This window comes from Pipistrellus kuhlii, unplaced genomic scaffold, assembly GCF_014108245.1.
Source record: "Pipistrellus kuhlii isolate mPipKuh1 unplaced genomic scaffold, mPipKuh1.p scaffold_m20_p_4, whole genome shotgun sequence".
Classification (NCBI taxonomy): domain Eukaryota; kingdom Metazoa; phylum Chordata; class Mammalia; order Chiroptera; family Vespertilionidae; genus Pipistrellus; species Pipistrellus kuhlii.
Genome location: NW_023425540.1, coordinates 85,428,182 through 85,444,533, shown reverse-complemented (window position 1 = coordinate 85,444,533; position 16,352 = coordinate 85,428,182). Strand labels below are relative to the sequence as shown.

Below are 16,352 nucleotides of genomic sequence, written 5' to 3'. Positions count from 1 at the left end.
CTGGCACATAGGAGACAGGCGTTGATGCCAGCCTTGTTTCCCCCCTGCAGGCCCGGTACCCCCAGTTCATCAGCAGAGTGAGAGGACGAGGCACCTTCTGTTCCTTCGACGCTCCAGATGAATCCACTCGGAATAAACTCATTTCAATAGCCAGAAGCAAAGGTAAGGAGGCCAGAGGAGCTGTGCCCAGGTCACCCTGGTATGGGACAGGTGGTACACAGGACTAACAATACTCTGCGTGTTTTCCTCAAAAGAGGCTGTTACCAGGGGCATTGCTTTATACTGTTTATTCACTCACCAAGTGTTCACTGAGAAAGAAGACCGACACCAACCCTGGATCATGATGATGAACATGACCATGAGGCTCCTTTCCTTCAAGGAGCTTATGGTCTAGCAAGAAGGGGTGGCATGAAAGAGACTATTTCATAAACACCCAATTGCATTTATAGATCCTAGGAAAGAGGAAAGGGGCCTAAGAGAGTGAATAGCTGGAGGAATGTCCAGAAAATCCGGGAAGGCTTCCTGAGGAAGTAGCATTTTACCTTAAGCCTTGACAGATGGAAGGACTGGCCCAGTGAAGAAGGTCAGAAAGAGCATTCCAGGCAGAGGGGTGGGCATGTACTACGATAGGATGGAGCTGGAGAAACCGAAAGAATAGGGGATGGTGAGGGACCAATAGGCTAGAGGGAATGAAGCCAGGGAGGGGCTACCAGGCCACATCATGCCAGCCTGTGGGTCAGGTTTAAGATTCTGGACTTTTTCCTAAGAGCCATGGGAGGCCATCCAAGAGTTTTAAGTGGGGGCAGGGGGGAGATATAGTGGTGATATGAGTGCACCTACTATGTGTCGAGCGTGGTGTCTTTCACTTGTACCATAGTATGGAACCCCTGCACCAGCCTCCTCTTTAAAGGAGAAAGCTAAGTTTCAGAGACGCTAAGCAATTGGCATAAGGACACCCAGCATGTCAATGTGAGGTTGCCCTTTAAAATAAGCAAGTCTGTCCCTCCTCGGTGACAGGTCTGCTCATATGCCTGCTTCCGACCTGCCTCACTTTCTCTAATGTACTTATTTCCTTTCTCCACCACACCATGAGTCCTGGAAGGCAAGGACTTATCTCAGGATTTCTCTATCTTCCGACCCAGTTCAGGGGCAGCCGAGCAGACATTCGGAGTTCAAAGGAGAGAAAGAAGGAGGGAGGGAGGGGAAGATGGATGGGTGCGTGGAAAGAAAGATAGCCGGAAGCCCGGATAGAAGAGTGGCTTGGGGGTTCCCCGGGTGTAAGCAAGCATCCTCCTGGCTGTCACAGCCCGGGACTCCTAACCGGCCTCCTGCCATTTCTTTCAGGCGTGGTGTTGGGAGGCTGTGGCGACAAATCCATCCGCTTCCGCCCCACTCTGGTCTTCAGGGATCACCACGCACACCTGTTCCTCAATATTTTCAGCGACATCTTAGCCGACTTCAAGTAAAGAAGCCATTTCCACTCACTCTGCTCTGAGAAAGCCCTGATCTCAGCAGTTGTCAAATTGATTAGTTTGCCTAATTCATGTTTTCACTTAAAGTATCAGAGGCGAATGCATAAACTGAAGGGTGGTGTGTGGGAGGGAACGGTTTTGGTGGCTGGGGGGAGGGGAGAGGACGGAGGGACAGGCTTTGGTTTTCCTCCCTGCAGAGCCAAGGGTGCCCATCGGTAAAGATGCCAACTATTGGATTTAGGGCCAGAAAATCTGCTTGAGCCCCGGACAGAGTCTTGGGAAGGGCCGTGAGGGTCCTGGCCATGGTTCTGCCCAACCTTGACCCCAAAAGCATCTTTGAAGCCAGTCAGGGGAATGCTCTGGGGACTGGTGGCTGGGACTCCTGGGCTCCTGTCCCTCTCAAGTGCCATATTCTGTGATCATTGCTGCTCCCTCGCCCTGTGCAAACAAACATGCTTGTCCCTCACCCAACCTTTGGAGCCCTGAGCGAGCCCGCACAGTTCAGTGGAGGAGAGGACAGTCACGTGAAAGCAGGATTGTAGGGACATGAGAACTGAGCCAGGGGGTGTGGAGAGGGGTCTTCGGCCTCTGCAGCTTTGGGCCACTCCTCCCAGGGCAGCTGCGAATTCTAGTCTTGGACGGGGCTTTGGCGACTCCCCAGGTGGCATTCTGGATGGTCCTTACTTGCCGTCCTTCATTCCCCCAAGTTCACCCCCTGTTAAATGTGAACCGAGGCCCCTGGAAACAAACCTGCAGCCTGAGGAGGGGCACACGGGGACACCCAGGAGCTGCAGGGACAGAAGCATCAGCCTGTCTCCAGGAGCGGGAGCCCAGGGCCGGGGCAAGGCCCTTCCTCCTGTCTCCCAGGCCCCTAGCAGCTGCCCTCTGGACCCTCACCCCGGGGCTCTTCCTCTCGCTTTGGCTCACCCACCTGTGCTCCACTGCTGAGCAACCTAGGAATAGCTTAGCGGTTCCACCAAAGGCAGCCTAGCCTGTTGCTGAAGTAGATTTCTTCTTGAGGGGAGCATCACGAGCCCAAGGCGCCAGAGCTCCGCACAGGGAACAGCAGGCTGTAGGTTCGGGTGGTGACCCTGTCCTCGCCACTCCAAACCAGAGCTTTTCCTGACACAGACGGGTGTGGAGTCCCAGGCGCATGGCCTTAAAGGCTTAACTGCACTGTGGCTGCAGCTAAGGGGACTCCTCTGAGGCTAGGCATTCTGGGAACTGACTGAGTTCACCGGCTCCTATGAAGAGCACCCGGTAGTCCTAGGGTCGTGAGGGCTGTCTCCTGGGGAGAGGGAGAAAGTCTGCTTGTATCCTCTGTCCCAAAGGAAGCCATTGCCCCCAATGGTACTGCTGACGGTTTGGGAAGACAGTCATAGTCAGGTTCTCCTTCTAAGAACTAACCATCTAGAGACTTGGTCAGTCACTGTCTTACAGACACGACAGACCCGTGAGTCCCGGTTTGCTTTGAATTCTTGCAGTCAGTGCTAATCCATTGCTTTAAAGAAGTAGTTCTGCCGTGTCCAAGACCATTTACGCTGCCAGCTAAAAGGAGATGTATGCCCACCCCCCCTCTGTGAGGTTTCACTCATTTGCATATTTACTTATTCAATCCTTCATTCATGAAACTTGCGTTAAATACCTGCTCTGTCCCAGGCCCAGTCCTAACCACCAGGATTACAAATAAAGCATGGTCCCGGCCCGTAAGGGACTCACATTCCTAGACTCTTAAACCAATCATCAAAGCTGAGTGGCAAGTGCTGTAACAGAGAAGCATCCGGAAATTGGAGGGAGTGCCCCAGTCTGTCTGAGGGTCAGCAGAGGTTTTAAGGACAAAGTAATGTTTGAGCAGGATTTTGCAGAGTGAGCAAGAGTTCGCCAAAAAGCAAGGCAAGGAACAGTGGTGCAGAAAGGGAACAGCATGTGCAGAGACCTACCAGGTCCCAGTCCCACACCTTTCCCTGGGGACCCAGATCCCACGGGCAATAGTCCAGGAATCCAAGTCCTTATTGAACAAGAAAAACGCATACCAAACCACAATTCATCTTTCGGCATGAGTGTGATTTGTCCTGAGAACTTCAGCCCTGGATGCAAACATACAGTAAGATTCCTGGAGTCCAGAAGGTTTTTGAGCGAAGGCACAATCAGAAACCTGCCTCTCTGTGGTGGAGAGAGTGGCTTCAGTATTATGTTCTCTCCCCAGGGAACATTGACCGAAAAAATGGAACCACTCTATCTAGAAAGTCATTGCAAGGCTTACCCACTTCTTACCAAGGGAAGTCATTCTCATAAAACATTTTAAGCCATTTATCAAGTTCCTGTTGGCTCAGGGCCTGAGGGTTGCAGAGACATTTGCTTTTGGGGGTCAGGGGATGGCTGGAAGGATTTCGAGGAAAAGAATTCTCACGGAGCTTGAGATAGTAGGAATGTGGGAGGTGGTGAGAACTCAGGTGGGGGTGCAGTGGGCAGATTTCCACGTAGGGCGGAGCCTGGGGAGGAGTGCCGCTGTGGCCGAGGGGCTGGAGAGGGACCATCATATGTCAGTGCCATAGAGTTCAGTAAATGTCCCTAGCACATCTCGTCACTTTTACAGAACACAAGGTCCAGTGATAGCAAGTCTTAGTCCATCCTCCTTTTTATTATAAATGGGCGTTTTTTTATAATTTTTACTGACACTCAGTAACCATGCAAAATCGTGCACACTTAGGATATCTATATGTATCTATCTATCTAGTAGCTCATGGTACCATAGCTAGGAGCATCGCCGACCTGCGCATACAAAGTGATCTTGTTTACAGTATTCTGTTGACAGTGCCAATAAATGATAAACAAATTCACATGTCACAGTGTAACTGACGACCATATGCACAATTCTTCCATTCAATGTTTCCTGTGTTAATCAGTCTTGTTAAATTTAAAAAAATATATTTATAATGGAAACGTCGGAGTAAATGTGGCCTTTTTGTTTGGAAATGGTTTCAAGTAATTATTTGGCAAGTACTGCTTTTAAAGATATGATTTGAGGGAGAGGGGTAGGGAGAGAAACACATCAATGTGAGAGAGAAACATCGATCAGTTGCTCCCACATGTGCTCCAGTTGGGGATTGAATTGAAACCTGGGTTTGTGCCCTGACTGGAAATCAAACTTGCAAACCTCTTGTGCCCGGGACAATGCAAAGGAGCCACACCAGCCAGGGCTGGCAAGTACTTATTAAGCACCTATTATATACCTCTCAGAGAGGTCTTTGGGGAACATTCTAAGTCTGCATTGGATTTGGGTAGCACTGTGAGGCCCTTCATTTCAGGGTCCATCAGGGACATACCGGTGATAGGGATGGACAAGGTGTGGTCCTTACCCTCAGCTCACCTGGTGGGGCAAAAGTCACAGCAACCCAGCGTAAGGACGGGGTGTGTGTGTGGGGCGGGGGGGGACAGGAAGACCCTAGATGCTGTACACGCACAAAGGACAGACCCTAAGTTGGGGTGGAAGGTGCACCCTGAGCTTCCTCTTCAAGGCTGAGCAGGAACTGCTCCAGGGACTCAGAGGAGGGAGAAGCATTCCAGATCCAGAGAATGGCTCACTGAAGGCAGAGGCATTTCTGTGTTGAGCAGCATCACCAGATCACAAAGGGAGGGGAGCAGAACAGTCCAGAGATGAGGTCAGAGGGCCTCTGTGCTGTGCTAAGGGGTGGGGGTTGGGGGGCCTTCCACACAGTGACGGAGCCACTGCGGGTTTGGAGCAGGGGGATATTCCAACATGAGTTTTAGGAAGACTCTCCTGAGTGTTCACAATGACAGACAGGGTGGGGAGACTGGCCAGGGCACTGTCACAGTCTCGGGAACTTGGTGGTCTAATAGGACAACAATGGGATGGGTGGAGAGAGGGAGAGAGGTACACAATCCAAAACACACAGGACAGTGACTTTCCACACTGGATGCACTTTAGCGTTACCCTAAAGAGCTTCTCAAACAACCCCAATGCTGGGCCCCACCCCATACCAATTAAACCCGATTCTCTCCAGGCCCATTGGGGGCTAAGCCCATGACTGACTGGAATCAATGGGAGGCCCAGAGAGAGGCTCAGGAAGCACCTTGAGCTGGACCTTCCCCCTCTTGGTGTCCTGACCTGGAGGTGGGTTGTCTCACTTCTGCTCCCAGCTGTCTTAGTGGCCCTCCATCACCCTTCTTTTCCTCGCCTGTAAAATGTATGGCTGGACCATATGACTTCCAAGGTTTCCCTCAGCTCAGACATGTCTATGAAACAGTTGACTTGGAGTATCTACCATTACATGTATTTTTGAAATACACACAGTGATAAGTATCATTTGCTGGGCATCTACAATGTACAAGCATATTCTGGCACTTTGTGATTTTCACAACAAACCCATGAACTGTGTATTTATGTGCCTACTTTTAGTATGAGGGAGCTGAAGCTCAGAGAGGTTAGGGGAGCCTACCCAAAATCACACAGCTTGGAAGCCAGGATACACACGGATGTGTGAAAGATGACATGTGTAATCAAGTGTGTGAGTGTGTGTGTATGTGTGTGTGTGCGTAAATGCATGCTGTCAGCCTGAGATTGGTGGAGGATTGGGACTACCAAAGACTCCATGACCTTTCTCACAGTTGCTCTGACCACCTGCCTTGGAGCATGAACTTGAACTGGTCAGCCTGGTGTGAGATCCTAAACATGATACAGTCCCTAAGGCGGGTGGGTGCCAAGACCTCAAGGTCAAATACTATCTGTTTTCTATTTTCTATACTTCTTCCCCACTGGGGAAGCAGGACAGGCAGTAGAATGACCCAATTCTGCTGCTATCTAGGGGGTGACCTTGACCAAGTCATTTAACCTCTTAGAGCCTCATCTGCAAGTAGAGGTCGGTAACCGTAATGCCAGCTAACACCGAGCACTTCCTTGGACCAAGAGCTATTTTAAGTGCTTTTCATGTAATAAGCCAGTCTCTTCAACCACCCTGAGTGTTGCTTTTATAGTAAGGAAACCAAGGCACACACAGAGAGTGTGTAACTGGCCCCAGGTTATAGCTAGAAAGTGCCAGGGCTGGGATCCAAGCAGGCGAGACATCTTGTATCAAAGCCACAAGCTTCACCCCACATCTACTGCCTCTCTCCAGCTCTCTGACTTGACCAGTTGCTGGGAGGATTGAATAAACTCATGTAATAATCGCCTGGCATAGAGCAGGAGCTTAATACATGGTACTTCCTTTCGCCATTTCGTCTCTGGAAATAGTGTCAGGCAACAGGGCTCTAAACAACATATTCCTGTCAGAGTGAAGTTCCTTATTTGTAAATATTAAATCTACTTTCCAAGACAGGTAAACTCCACCAAATCCTGGAATACACTCCAACGGTTAATAAGTAAAACGGATGTTTTGCCACTGGAGTTGGTACAAACAAGGCCAGATGGTATCGGCTCTGCTTGATTAACTCGAATCAGCCAAGATTTTACAGTTGAACGCTGTGGGATCAAAACAAGACCATAAAAGTTGGACTCTGCCTGGGGGTCAAAAGGGACTTTGCTTTCCATTTGGGGAGTCAAGTCCTGAAGTCATAAAGCAGAAAAAAAAAAAAGTTATTTGGGCAATTCACCGCAGGCCGGCCCATGAGTGCTGGCACACCTGATCTGTTCCGGGGTGCATTAAACGTGGCCAGTTAACGATGGGGCCAGGGAGGGCCCGCTGGCCCTATGACAAGGTCTTGTTTTTTGGAAACAGCTCTCAGGTGTGCACAATGTGACCATCCCTCACCCAATGTGAGCCGACCTCACCCAGGTCTGGAGGACCCTGTCTTAGTCAGCCCCGCTGCTATAACTGGATGGCCTAAACAGCAAACATTGTCATCCCACATTCTGGGAGCTGGAGGTCCATGTTCAGATTTTTTTTTAAGGATTTTTTTAAAAATATATTTTTATTGATTTCAGAGAGGGAGGAAAAAGATAAAAGAAACATCAATGATGATAACTGTTGATCGGCTACCTCCTACATGCCCCCTACTAGGGATCGAGCCTGCAACCCAGGCATGTGCCCTTGACCGAAATTGAACCTGAGACCCTTCAGTCCGTAGGCCGATGCTCTATCCACTGAGCCAAACCAGCTAGGGCCATGGTCAAATTCTTGCGAAAGGCATTCTTCCTGGTTATGTCCTTCCATGGCCTTCTTTAGTGCAGTCTAGTCCTCTTATCAGGACATGAACCCCATCATGAGGGCCCCACCCTCAGGACCTCATCTAGACCTAGTCACCTCTCAAAGGCCCCAGCTCCAAACACCATCACAGTGACGGTTATGGTTTCAACATATGCATTTTAGGGACAACTCAGTCCATAGGAACTACCATATGAAAACGGACATGCTACAGGCCGTTTAAAGTATATATAGTACAGCCCAGGATTGGATGGAGGGACACCAAGTCCACACAGTTCTCAGCTGACAGGAAGGAAAACCAGGCTATGGGGGACAAACACAGGCACATCCCATTGACACTGTCGATGAGTGATCGTTTCCTACAATCAGCTCAGCTCTCAAGTCCAGGGAGCTGACATGAAGAGGAAAGGACGGGCGAAAAAGACTGTTTATCGCAGCATTTTTTCTTTATTGAGATGGATGATGCACTCATTATGAACATTTTAAATACTAGGATATCAAATTGGAAGTGGAAGTCTTCCCTTCATTTCACGCCCCCCCCCTTCCCTATCCTCTCTCCAGATGTCATCACTGATAACCATTTGGAATGTTTGCATTTTTTTAACACAAATATGGTCACATAAAACTACATTGTTCTGGGACTTATTTTTTCCATATAATGCTATCCCATGGTTACCCTTCCACGCCAGCAGATATACTAGTAGTTCAACCTCTTTTTTTATTGTTGATTTAAGAGGAAGGCAGAGAGAAACATCAAATTGTTGCCTCTCCCATACACGCCCAACAGGGGACTGAACTCCCAACCCAGGTATGTGCCCTGACTGGCAATCAGACCCACCTTTTGGTACAGGATGACGCTCCAACCAGGCCACAACAGGCCAGGGCTCCACCTCACTCCTTTCAAGGACCATGTGCCATCGCACAGTATGGATCTACCAACTTTTTTTAAATGTTATTTTTTAATTACAGTTTACCAACATTTGTTTAACCTTGTTGCCTACTAATGGAACTCAGCTTACTTCCCGTTTTGTTGGTGCTATGGTTTTGTCTGTTTTGCTATTAGAAACATTCGGTGAACATCCTCACACGTATGCTTGGGTATTTCTATGAGATTACTGTTTTGGAATGGTTGTCAAGGAGGGTAATCACCAGTATATCCACCACCTGAATCTAAAGCCCACTTCCATTCTCTGAGAAGCTGCTGCAGTTGTGGGGAATGGTAAACCCCACACAGTAGTTTTCAGAAGTTGGGGTGCTTGGAATTACCTGGGAAGCATAAAAATGCAGGTATCCAGCTCCACCAGAATCTACAAGGGTTGAGCACAGGGGAGTTTTGCTGTCTTAGTTGATATTGATTTGGGACAGCTCTTAGGTGCTGCCCTACCCTACAGGTGTAGTAGAAGTCCAACCCAATTCCCATTGTCACGTGATCTGTGATTTTAGGTCAGGAATAAAGGCATGGGTGATGCGTTTGCTCTGTGTGCCCTCTGCTGGTTCTGCGTAAGCATCGAGCATCGAAGTGGAAGTTCTTTCATGCCCAGGCTGGTGAGAATCCAGACTCTCGCCTCCCAGTGTGGTGGGACCCCAGGTGCATGAGAACCACCTGGGAGACCTAGTCATGGGCCTAAGTAACAATATTTTAAAAAATCACTCCAGGTGATCCTGCACAGAAAGCCAGGGTTTGAGAACCTATTTTTCAGGAAAAAAATTGGCCAGGAACACGAAGTTCACAGAGGCATTGAGGTGAGAGCCCTAGACCTCTGGGTAGTGGAGTCCTGGCAGGTGTGCTGTGCTTGCTCAGATGACACTCCCGCCCCAGTTGTGCAATTACCATCCAGCAGAGCAAAATGACCCACCTCTAGGCTTCACCCCAGTCCCACCTGCTGCTGGGTCCACCAAGCCATCACCTCTGAACTAACACTTAATGTTGTGTTTGCATAGTACTTGACATTTCCTGTTTATTCTCACACCCACCCAAGGAGACAGGCAGGGTTTTCCATGTTACAAATGTGAAAAACAAGGCCCAGAGAGACTCAATCACCTGACCCAGGACAGGGAGTTAAGGACAAACAGAGTCCAAGTCTTCTGTCTCCAATTCCAGCGTTCCCCCTGCCACACCACCTCCCCACTGCACAGCACTGTGTGTAGAGAGAACCGGGCATAGCTTCTTCCAAGAACTGGCTCTTAACAGAAACTTCTGCCCATTATCTAACTGACTGTCATGCGCAAGTGTGGTTAAGCATTTGTACCAAGGCCTCTTCCCTAAGCTGGGTTATTAGCGTCCACCTCCTGGTTTTCTTCATCCCAACGGTCACGTTTCCCAGGGGGCCTGGCAAGGTCTCTGGCTGTCAGAACCCCTTCGTTAGCCTCGCCCACACCCTCAGCCTTCGGTCGGAGATCCAGGTGGCCCAGGGCAACCCAGAAGCCCAGTCCCTAGTCGTTCACTTGAGCGCGTCCAGTGACCCAAACACCTGTGTGAAGCGCTCTCTGTCCAGGATGCGTCCGTAGCGCAGGGTGAGGTAGAAGGTCTGCTTCCCACTGTACTGCTGGATCCGAACGAAAATCTCCTGGGGCCGGTCCTGGGTGTCTGACATAGGTATCACCTCGGCCACCGGGCAGTACGAGTCCTGCCGCCAGCCCCAGAAGGTCAGGTGGGCCACTCGCAGCGTGGTGCCAGACTCGTTCACGTACAGGATGCCCACCAGCCTCCGGAAGAAATAGCTCATCCAGTACAGCATGGCCAGGGCGAAGCCGGCTATCCCGCCCATGAGGCACAGGTCGTTGTAAGTCATGAGACCCTGGGAGTACCAGTAGAAGCCAGGCGGCAGAGCCACCACGGTCAGAGCTGTCTGCGCCACCTTCAGCTTAGACACGTACCCAAAGGCTCTGATGGCCTCGAACCGGTAGATCATCTGGAATTTCTCCGTCTCTGTGCCCGGTGGTGTCTCCTTCAAGGTGGGCGACCTGCTCCCCAGCCATCTCCTGAAATCCTGTCCACTGCAGCACTGCAGCCCGTAGAGAGGCCTTCTGCACACAGCCAGCCCTGGCAACCGCGGCACAGCTCGGAGGAGGGCAGCCTGGAAGGGAGACAAGAGACTGTTTCATAGAACTCAACCACGCTCATCGCCCAATGAACACCTGCAAAGCATGAACGCGGAGGCTCCCGCCCACCTTGTGAGGGTGCCGTTATCACGTGGTGGGGGAAGGGAAAGCCAGAAGCTTTGCCTCCCTATGTGAAACAGGAACCTCTTTACCACGGAGGAAACTAAACCCAGAGAAGATAAGAAATTTACCCAAACACACACAGCCAGTGGGTAGGGACGAGTCTGACTCTCCCACTGGTCCTCTTTCCTCCAGGCGGATCAAGTTCAGTCTTCACTCAGTAAACAAGGACCCGGGGAGAGCCAGCTGTGGGCTGGGCAGTGGAGCCATAAGGCTGGCTGAACATTTCCCCAAGCAGGAAACCAAACAATCCCGTTAGGTACTTAGCACAATAACTTTCTGAGTCTCTACCAGGTTAAGCATCATCTGGGTGCTAAAAGGTCATGTTTTCTTAGCCTAGTTAGGGGGAGGGGGGAAGAATGGAGGAGGAGAAAGGGATGAAGGCGCCCGACAGAAGCACAGGGATTCCATCAGGCGCACAGTCCCACCCCTTGGATAGTGCCCCGGAAGGTGCGTTCGGTTCTGCAACCAGATCTGGGTTCCAATCCTGACTCCTAACGTCGCCAGCTGTGGATCCTGGGGCAAGCTACTCCACCTCTCCGAGCCTGTTTCCTCATCTTCCAAATGGGGATTCGGAACATACTGACGGAGATGTGGTTTTAAAGCCCTCAAGGGCACTGATGGGCCTGATTCAGGGTGAGTGCTCAGTGAGTCTTAGTGTCGCACGTGACCTGAGCGCAGGGGAAGCCGGGGAATAACAGAGCGTGGCACAAGATAAGCTCTCTCCCGCGCACCCTGCGAATCGCAGGCCTGAGCTGCACCCACAAAGTACCTCACCTCCCTCAGTCCCCACCTTCCGAACCCTTACCATGGCCCGCAGGAGCCTCCGGGTCGCACCTGCAGTGGGATCCCTAAAGGAGCATGCTCCGCCGTAACAGGCCTACGTGCGGAGCATAGCATTCTGGGATCTGTAGTCCGGATGGAACAGCTGCCGCCGGCCCCAGGCCTGGTGGGCGTGGCTTCTCCTCCTCCCGACGTGCCCCGCAGCACGGAGGCTGGCCCGGAAGTCCGGGGCCCCGGGTTCCAGGTGCTGACGTGCCCGGTCAGGTGGCGGCTTGGGATCCGGAGACATGGCCGCGCCGGGGCCCGCACTCTGCCTCTTCGACGTGGACGGGACCCTGACGGCCCCGCGGCAGGTAGGCGGCGCCCTGTGGGCTGGAGGCGGCAGGTGTAGGGTCTCCTGCGGCCCCAGGACCGGGCCAGCGGCCACCGAGGGTGAGCACCGATGGGCGGCTGAATACCGCCCACCTCCTGGCGAGGCTCAGCTCTGTTCTGGGTGCCCCGGAGGGATGAGACGGAAGACATCGGGGCGCTTGGAGAGGGGATGAGCCGAAAAAGTCTTGAGAGTAAGAAATTTGTATTCGGGTTCTGGGCTCTCACCGTAAGCCCTAGGTTTGGACCCCTGCTCTGCCCCCCTGGCCAGCCGTGTGCCCTCCTCATTCTGTCGCCTGTGGGGTGTGCCCCGTGTCCTGATACGGAAAACAGGTTCTTCGTTCGAACGGGCCGAGGAGAGTCTCTGCTTTGCCTCTTGACAGCTGTGTGACTTTTAATCTCGGCGCTTGAGCACCTGTGTTTGTGAGGGTCGGATGAAATCAAATAAGTTCATGAAAGTATCTTAGCTTACAGTAAGCTCTGTTCAGTAATGGTCCGTAAATGTTAGCCAGCACCGTCACCCCCTTCTCCAGCCCCTGCAGTGGGTCCTGGGTGGTCAAAGGCACCCAGGTTGGCCCAGCGGGTGTGGCTCAGGGGTTGAGCATCGACCTATGAACCTAAAGGTCACAGTCGGATTTCCGGTCAGGACACACGCCTGGATTGCGGACTCCATCCCGGGTTGTGGGGAGAAGGGAAGGTGTGAAGGAGGCAGCTGATCCATGATTCTCATCCTTGATGTTTCGCTCGCTCCCTTTTCCTTCCTCCCTGAAATCAATTTAAAAAAAAAAAAGGTTTTGTTTTGTTTTGTTTTGTGTTTTTTTAAAGAAAGCGAGCCGAGGCAGGTTTGGCTCGTAGATAGAGCGTCGGTCTGCGGACTGAAAGGTCCCAGGTTCGAGTCCGGTCAAGAGCATGTACCTTGGTTGCGGGCCTATCCCCAGTAGGGGTTGTGCAGGAACCAGCTGATGGGTGTTTCTCTCTCATCAATGTTTCTAACTATCTCTCTCCCTTCCTGTCTGTAAAAAATCAATAAAATACATTTTTTTAAAAAGAAAAAGAAAGTGAGAGACCTAGATTGTTACAGGCTGCCTGTTGAGAGCCTCCCTGGAGTCATGGAAGCTTGTCTCCCACTTGCAGACTTTGCTGCTATAGGCACAGACAGGTTTCAGTTAAGATCCCAATTTGTGATGCAGCTCCCTCTGACCTCCTCCTACAAACAGGTCACCCGACACCAGCTGATCCACTTAAGGCTCAAATGGCCTCCCTCTCTCCAAGTTCTGAGTCTAGTTTTGGCCAGGTGGTAGCAGTGGTGTGCTTCAGAATTCCACATCCAGTGTGTGTGACCTTACACATGTCATTTTACCTTTCTGACCCCGTGTTCCATGTGCCTAGTGAAGACACTCAGCTGCAAGTTCTCCAGAGGCCCCTTTGGACTCTGAGATCAGTGATTGGCAAACACTTGTGGGTTGTTAAAAGCCACTAGAGGTGTAGAGCCGAGGTTAGCCATTCATTGTTTGACAACAAATACTCTTGTCTTTGCCAACCATATGGTTTGTAGTAACGACTCAACTTTAATGCAAAAGCAGCCATAGACCATATGTAGACACAGTGTGGCTGTGTTCCAGTAAAACTTTATTACAAAAACACACAGCTGCTCAGTTGGGTCCATTGGCTGTAATTGTCTAGTGTTTACATCCCAAGCCTTTTTACACACCATCTTTGGATCCTCTTAACCTTTATCCTAAATAGAATAGTTGTTACTATCCTCTTTTATATATTTTTATTTTGTTTTATTTTATTTAATTATTTTATTTTTATTTATTTATTTTATTTATTTTTTTTTTGAGAGAGAGGAAGGGACAGAGGGAGAGAAACATCGATTGGCTGCCTTCTGCATACACTCCCAACATTGGACCTGGGCGTGTGCCCCGACTGGGAATCGAATGGCATCCTTTCAGTGCACAGACAACACTCAACCAACTGAGCCACACTGGCCAGGGCTGCTATCCTTATAAATGTAAGGAAACTGAGACTCAAGATCATCTTGATGGTGAAAAGGGAAAGGATTATATTTACAGAACAGTCACAGAAATGTAAAGTACAGCATCAAGAGTGATACTTAATTATATTATAATAACTATGACAGGTACCACATGGGTACTAGACTTGTTGGGGGAATCACATCATAAATTCTATAAATGATTAAGCACAGTGCTGGGCACCTGAAACTAATACACACACACACACACACACACACACACACACACACACACAATATTGAATGTGATTTATAATCCTATGTAATAAAAGACTAGTATGTAAATCGACCAAATGGCAGAACTTCTGGTTGCTATGACGCGCACTGTCCACCAGGCGCAGACACGCAATGCAGGAGCTACCCCCTGGTGGTCATTGTGCTCCCACAGGGGGAGTGCCACTCAGCCAAAAGCCCTGAGCCAGGCTCATGGCTGACGAGTGCAGCAGCAATGGTGGGAGTCTCTCCAACTTCCTCGGCAATGCTAAGGATGTCCGACTGCTGGCTTAGGCCTGCTCCCCTGCCATAAGTTGGACATCCCCCAAGGACTCCCAGACTGTGAGAGGGTGCAGGCTGGGCTGAGGGATGCGCCTCCCCCCGCCCCCCCAGCGAGTGCATGAATTTTGTGCACCAGACCTCTAGTTCAAAAATAAAAATCTTAAAACATAAACAAAACAAAAGAGATTGTCTTGATTTCACACAGCAGATCTGGTACCAGAGCATTGTATTTGCTAAGTTTACCATTTTCTGCAATTTTTCTAAGGTGGAAGCAATGTGCCATTCAGGAAAGTGCTTTTGATTCTCAGAAGGAATCAGGTTATATAAGCTAAAGTATGAAATGGCAACCAGGCAACCCACATTGGAGGCATGATATTCTTTGCAGTGAACATAAATCAGTTTAATACTCAAAAAACAATTAATTTAAAAAATAATTGGTTTTTTTTGCACAGGATACTCTAGGTAAAAAATTAAAAATTTTTAATAACAGATCTATTCCTTATCCAACTTTTTCCTTCCTCAATAAATCCATTATCACATTGATAAGCACAAGGAAGTAGAAGAATGGGTTGTTATCTTTTCTTGGAGCTGCTGAAACAGGATATGATTTAAACAGGTAAATTCTAGTTAGAATTGAGTCCAGAGCATTGCACATTTCACTGTTTTAGTAGAATTTTGTTGTACTGAGTGCTTTCCTAAGAAATGCCATTTCATCTAAAAACAGTTGAGGTTTGCCCAGCCAGCGTCACTCAGGGTTGAGCATCGACCTATGAATCAGGAAGTCAAGGTTTGATTCCTGGTTAAGGCATATGCCCAAGTTACAAGCTCAATTCCCAGTGTGGGGCATGCAGGAGGCGACCAATCAATGATTCTTTCCTCATTGGTGTTTCCATCTCTCTCCCTTTCCCTTCCTCTCTGAAGTCAATAAAAATGGGTTTAATTAAAAATATAAAAACAGTTAAAACTTAGAACAAAAGCCTGCAAAAGGGGCTTAAACGTGGGTGAATTGTTTTCCAACTTTCTGTCATGAGAAATTTAAAACATATTGAACCACTGGGAAAATAGTAGATAGAACAGCCAAATCCCTACCACTTAAATTCAACTATAATTGACATTAACTTTTTTTTAATATATATTTTATTGATTTTATACAGAGAGGGAGAGAGATAGAGAGCTAGAAACATCAATGAGAGAGAGTCATCGATCAGCTGCCTCTTGCACACCCCCCACTGGGGATATGCCCGCAACCAAGGTACATGCCCTTGACCGGAATCGAACCCAGGACCCTTCAGTCCCCAAGCCGACGCCCTATCCATTGAGCCAAACCTGTCCCGGCAACATTAACTTTTACCTTTTTTTTTCTTTTAATCTTTGCAGCACCAATTCCTAGGCTGCAGTAATCATAGTACTTCACCCCTAAAATGTGAGCTTGCATCTCTAGAGGACAGAATATCTATTGTAACCACAGTATCATCATCACACCTAAGAAAATTCACCAATTCCCTAGTAGTGTTTAGTCCAGGGGTGGGAACCGTTTTTCTGCCAAGGGCCATTTGGATATTTATAACATTACTAGAGGCCTGTTGCATGAAAATTCATGCACTGGAAGGGGGTTCCCTCAGCCCAGCCTGCCCCCTCTCACAGTCGGAGCCCTCAGGGGCAGGAGGCAACCTGGCGATCAGAGGAAAGCGATGCCCCATCACACCTCTGCTGCTGCCACTGCCAGCAGCACAAGCCTTGGCTGGCTCTGGTTACCTGAGCCTTGAGTGGCCCTGGGGGGCTGAGGGGACTGGGGGACTCCAGAGGCAGGCGCAC

General features: G+C 49.7%; 3 protein-coding genes across 5 annotated transcripts in view; 2 read left to right on the top strand and 1 right to left on the bottom strand.

Moving 5' to 3' along the window:
* The window catches only part of ABAT (4-aminobutyrate aminotransferase), an 81,116-nt gene extending 76,697 nt beyond the window's left edge, over window positions 1–4,419 (top strand). The window contains exons 15-16 of the mRNA XM_036409752.2: window positions 51–162; window positions 1,345–4,419. Of these exons, the coding sequence (XP_036265645.1) occupies window positions 51–162; window positions 1,345–1,466 (234 nt within the window). The 3' untranslated portion in view covers window positions 1,467–4,419. The remainder of the gene's footprint in view (window positions 1–50; window positions 163–1,344) is intronic.
* A 4,573-nt stretch (window positions 4,420–8,992) lies between these two features.
* On the bottom strand, window positions 8,993–11,927 carry TMEM186 (transmembrane protein 186). The gene is made up of 4 exons (XM_036410789.1): window positions 11,740–11,927; window positions 11,664–11,692; window positions 11,276–11,508; window positions 8,993–10,710 (listed from the first exon to the last, which is right to left on the bottom strand). Exons 1-4 carry the CDS (start codon window positions 11,925–11,927, stop codon window positions 10,075–10,077), a joined length of 1,086 nt encoding a protein of 361 aa, XP_036266682.1. The 3' UTR covers window positions 8,993–10,074.
* PMM2 (phosphomannomutase 2) overlaps window positions 11,816–16,352 on the top strand; it is a 33,171-nt gene continuing 28,634 nt past the window's right edge. The window contains exons 1-2 of one of the 3 annotated variants that reach the window (XM_036409228.2): window positions 11,853–11,991; window positions 15,085–15,153. Coding sequence is in view for 2 of the 3 variants with exons in the window: in XM_045571300.1 (XP_045427256.1) it covers window positions 11,926–11,991 (66 nt within the window). In the remaining variant the exon portion in view is untranslated. Of the gene's footprint in view, window positions 11,992–15,084; window positions 15,154–16,352 lie in introns of all 3 variants that reach the window. The other 2 variants (XM_045571300.1, XM_036409227.2) reach the window with 2 other exon arrangements.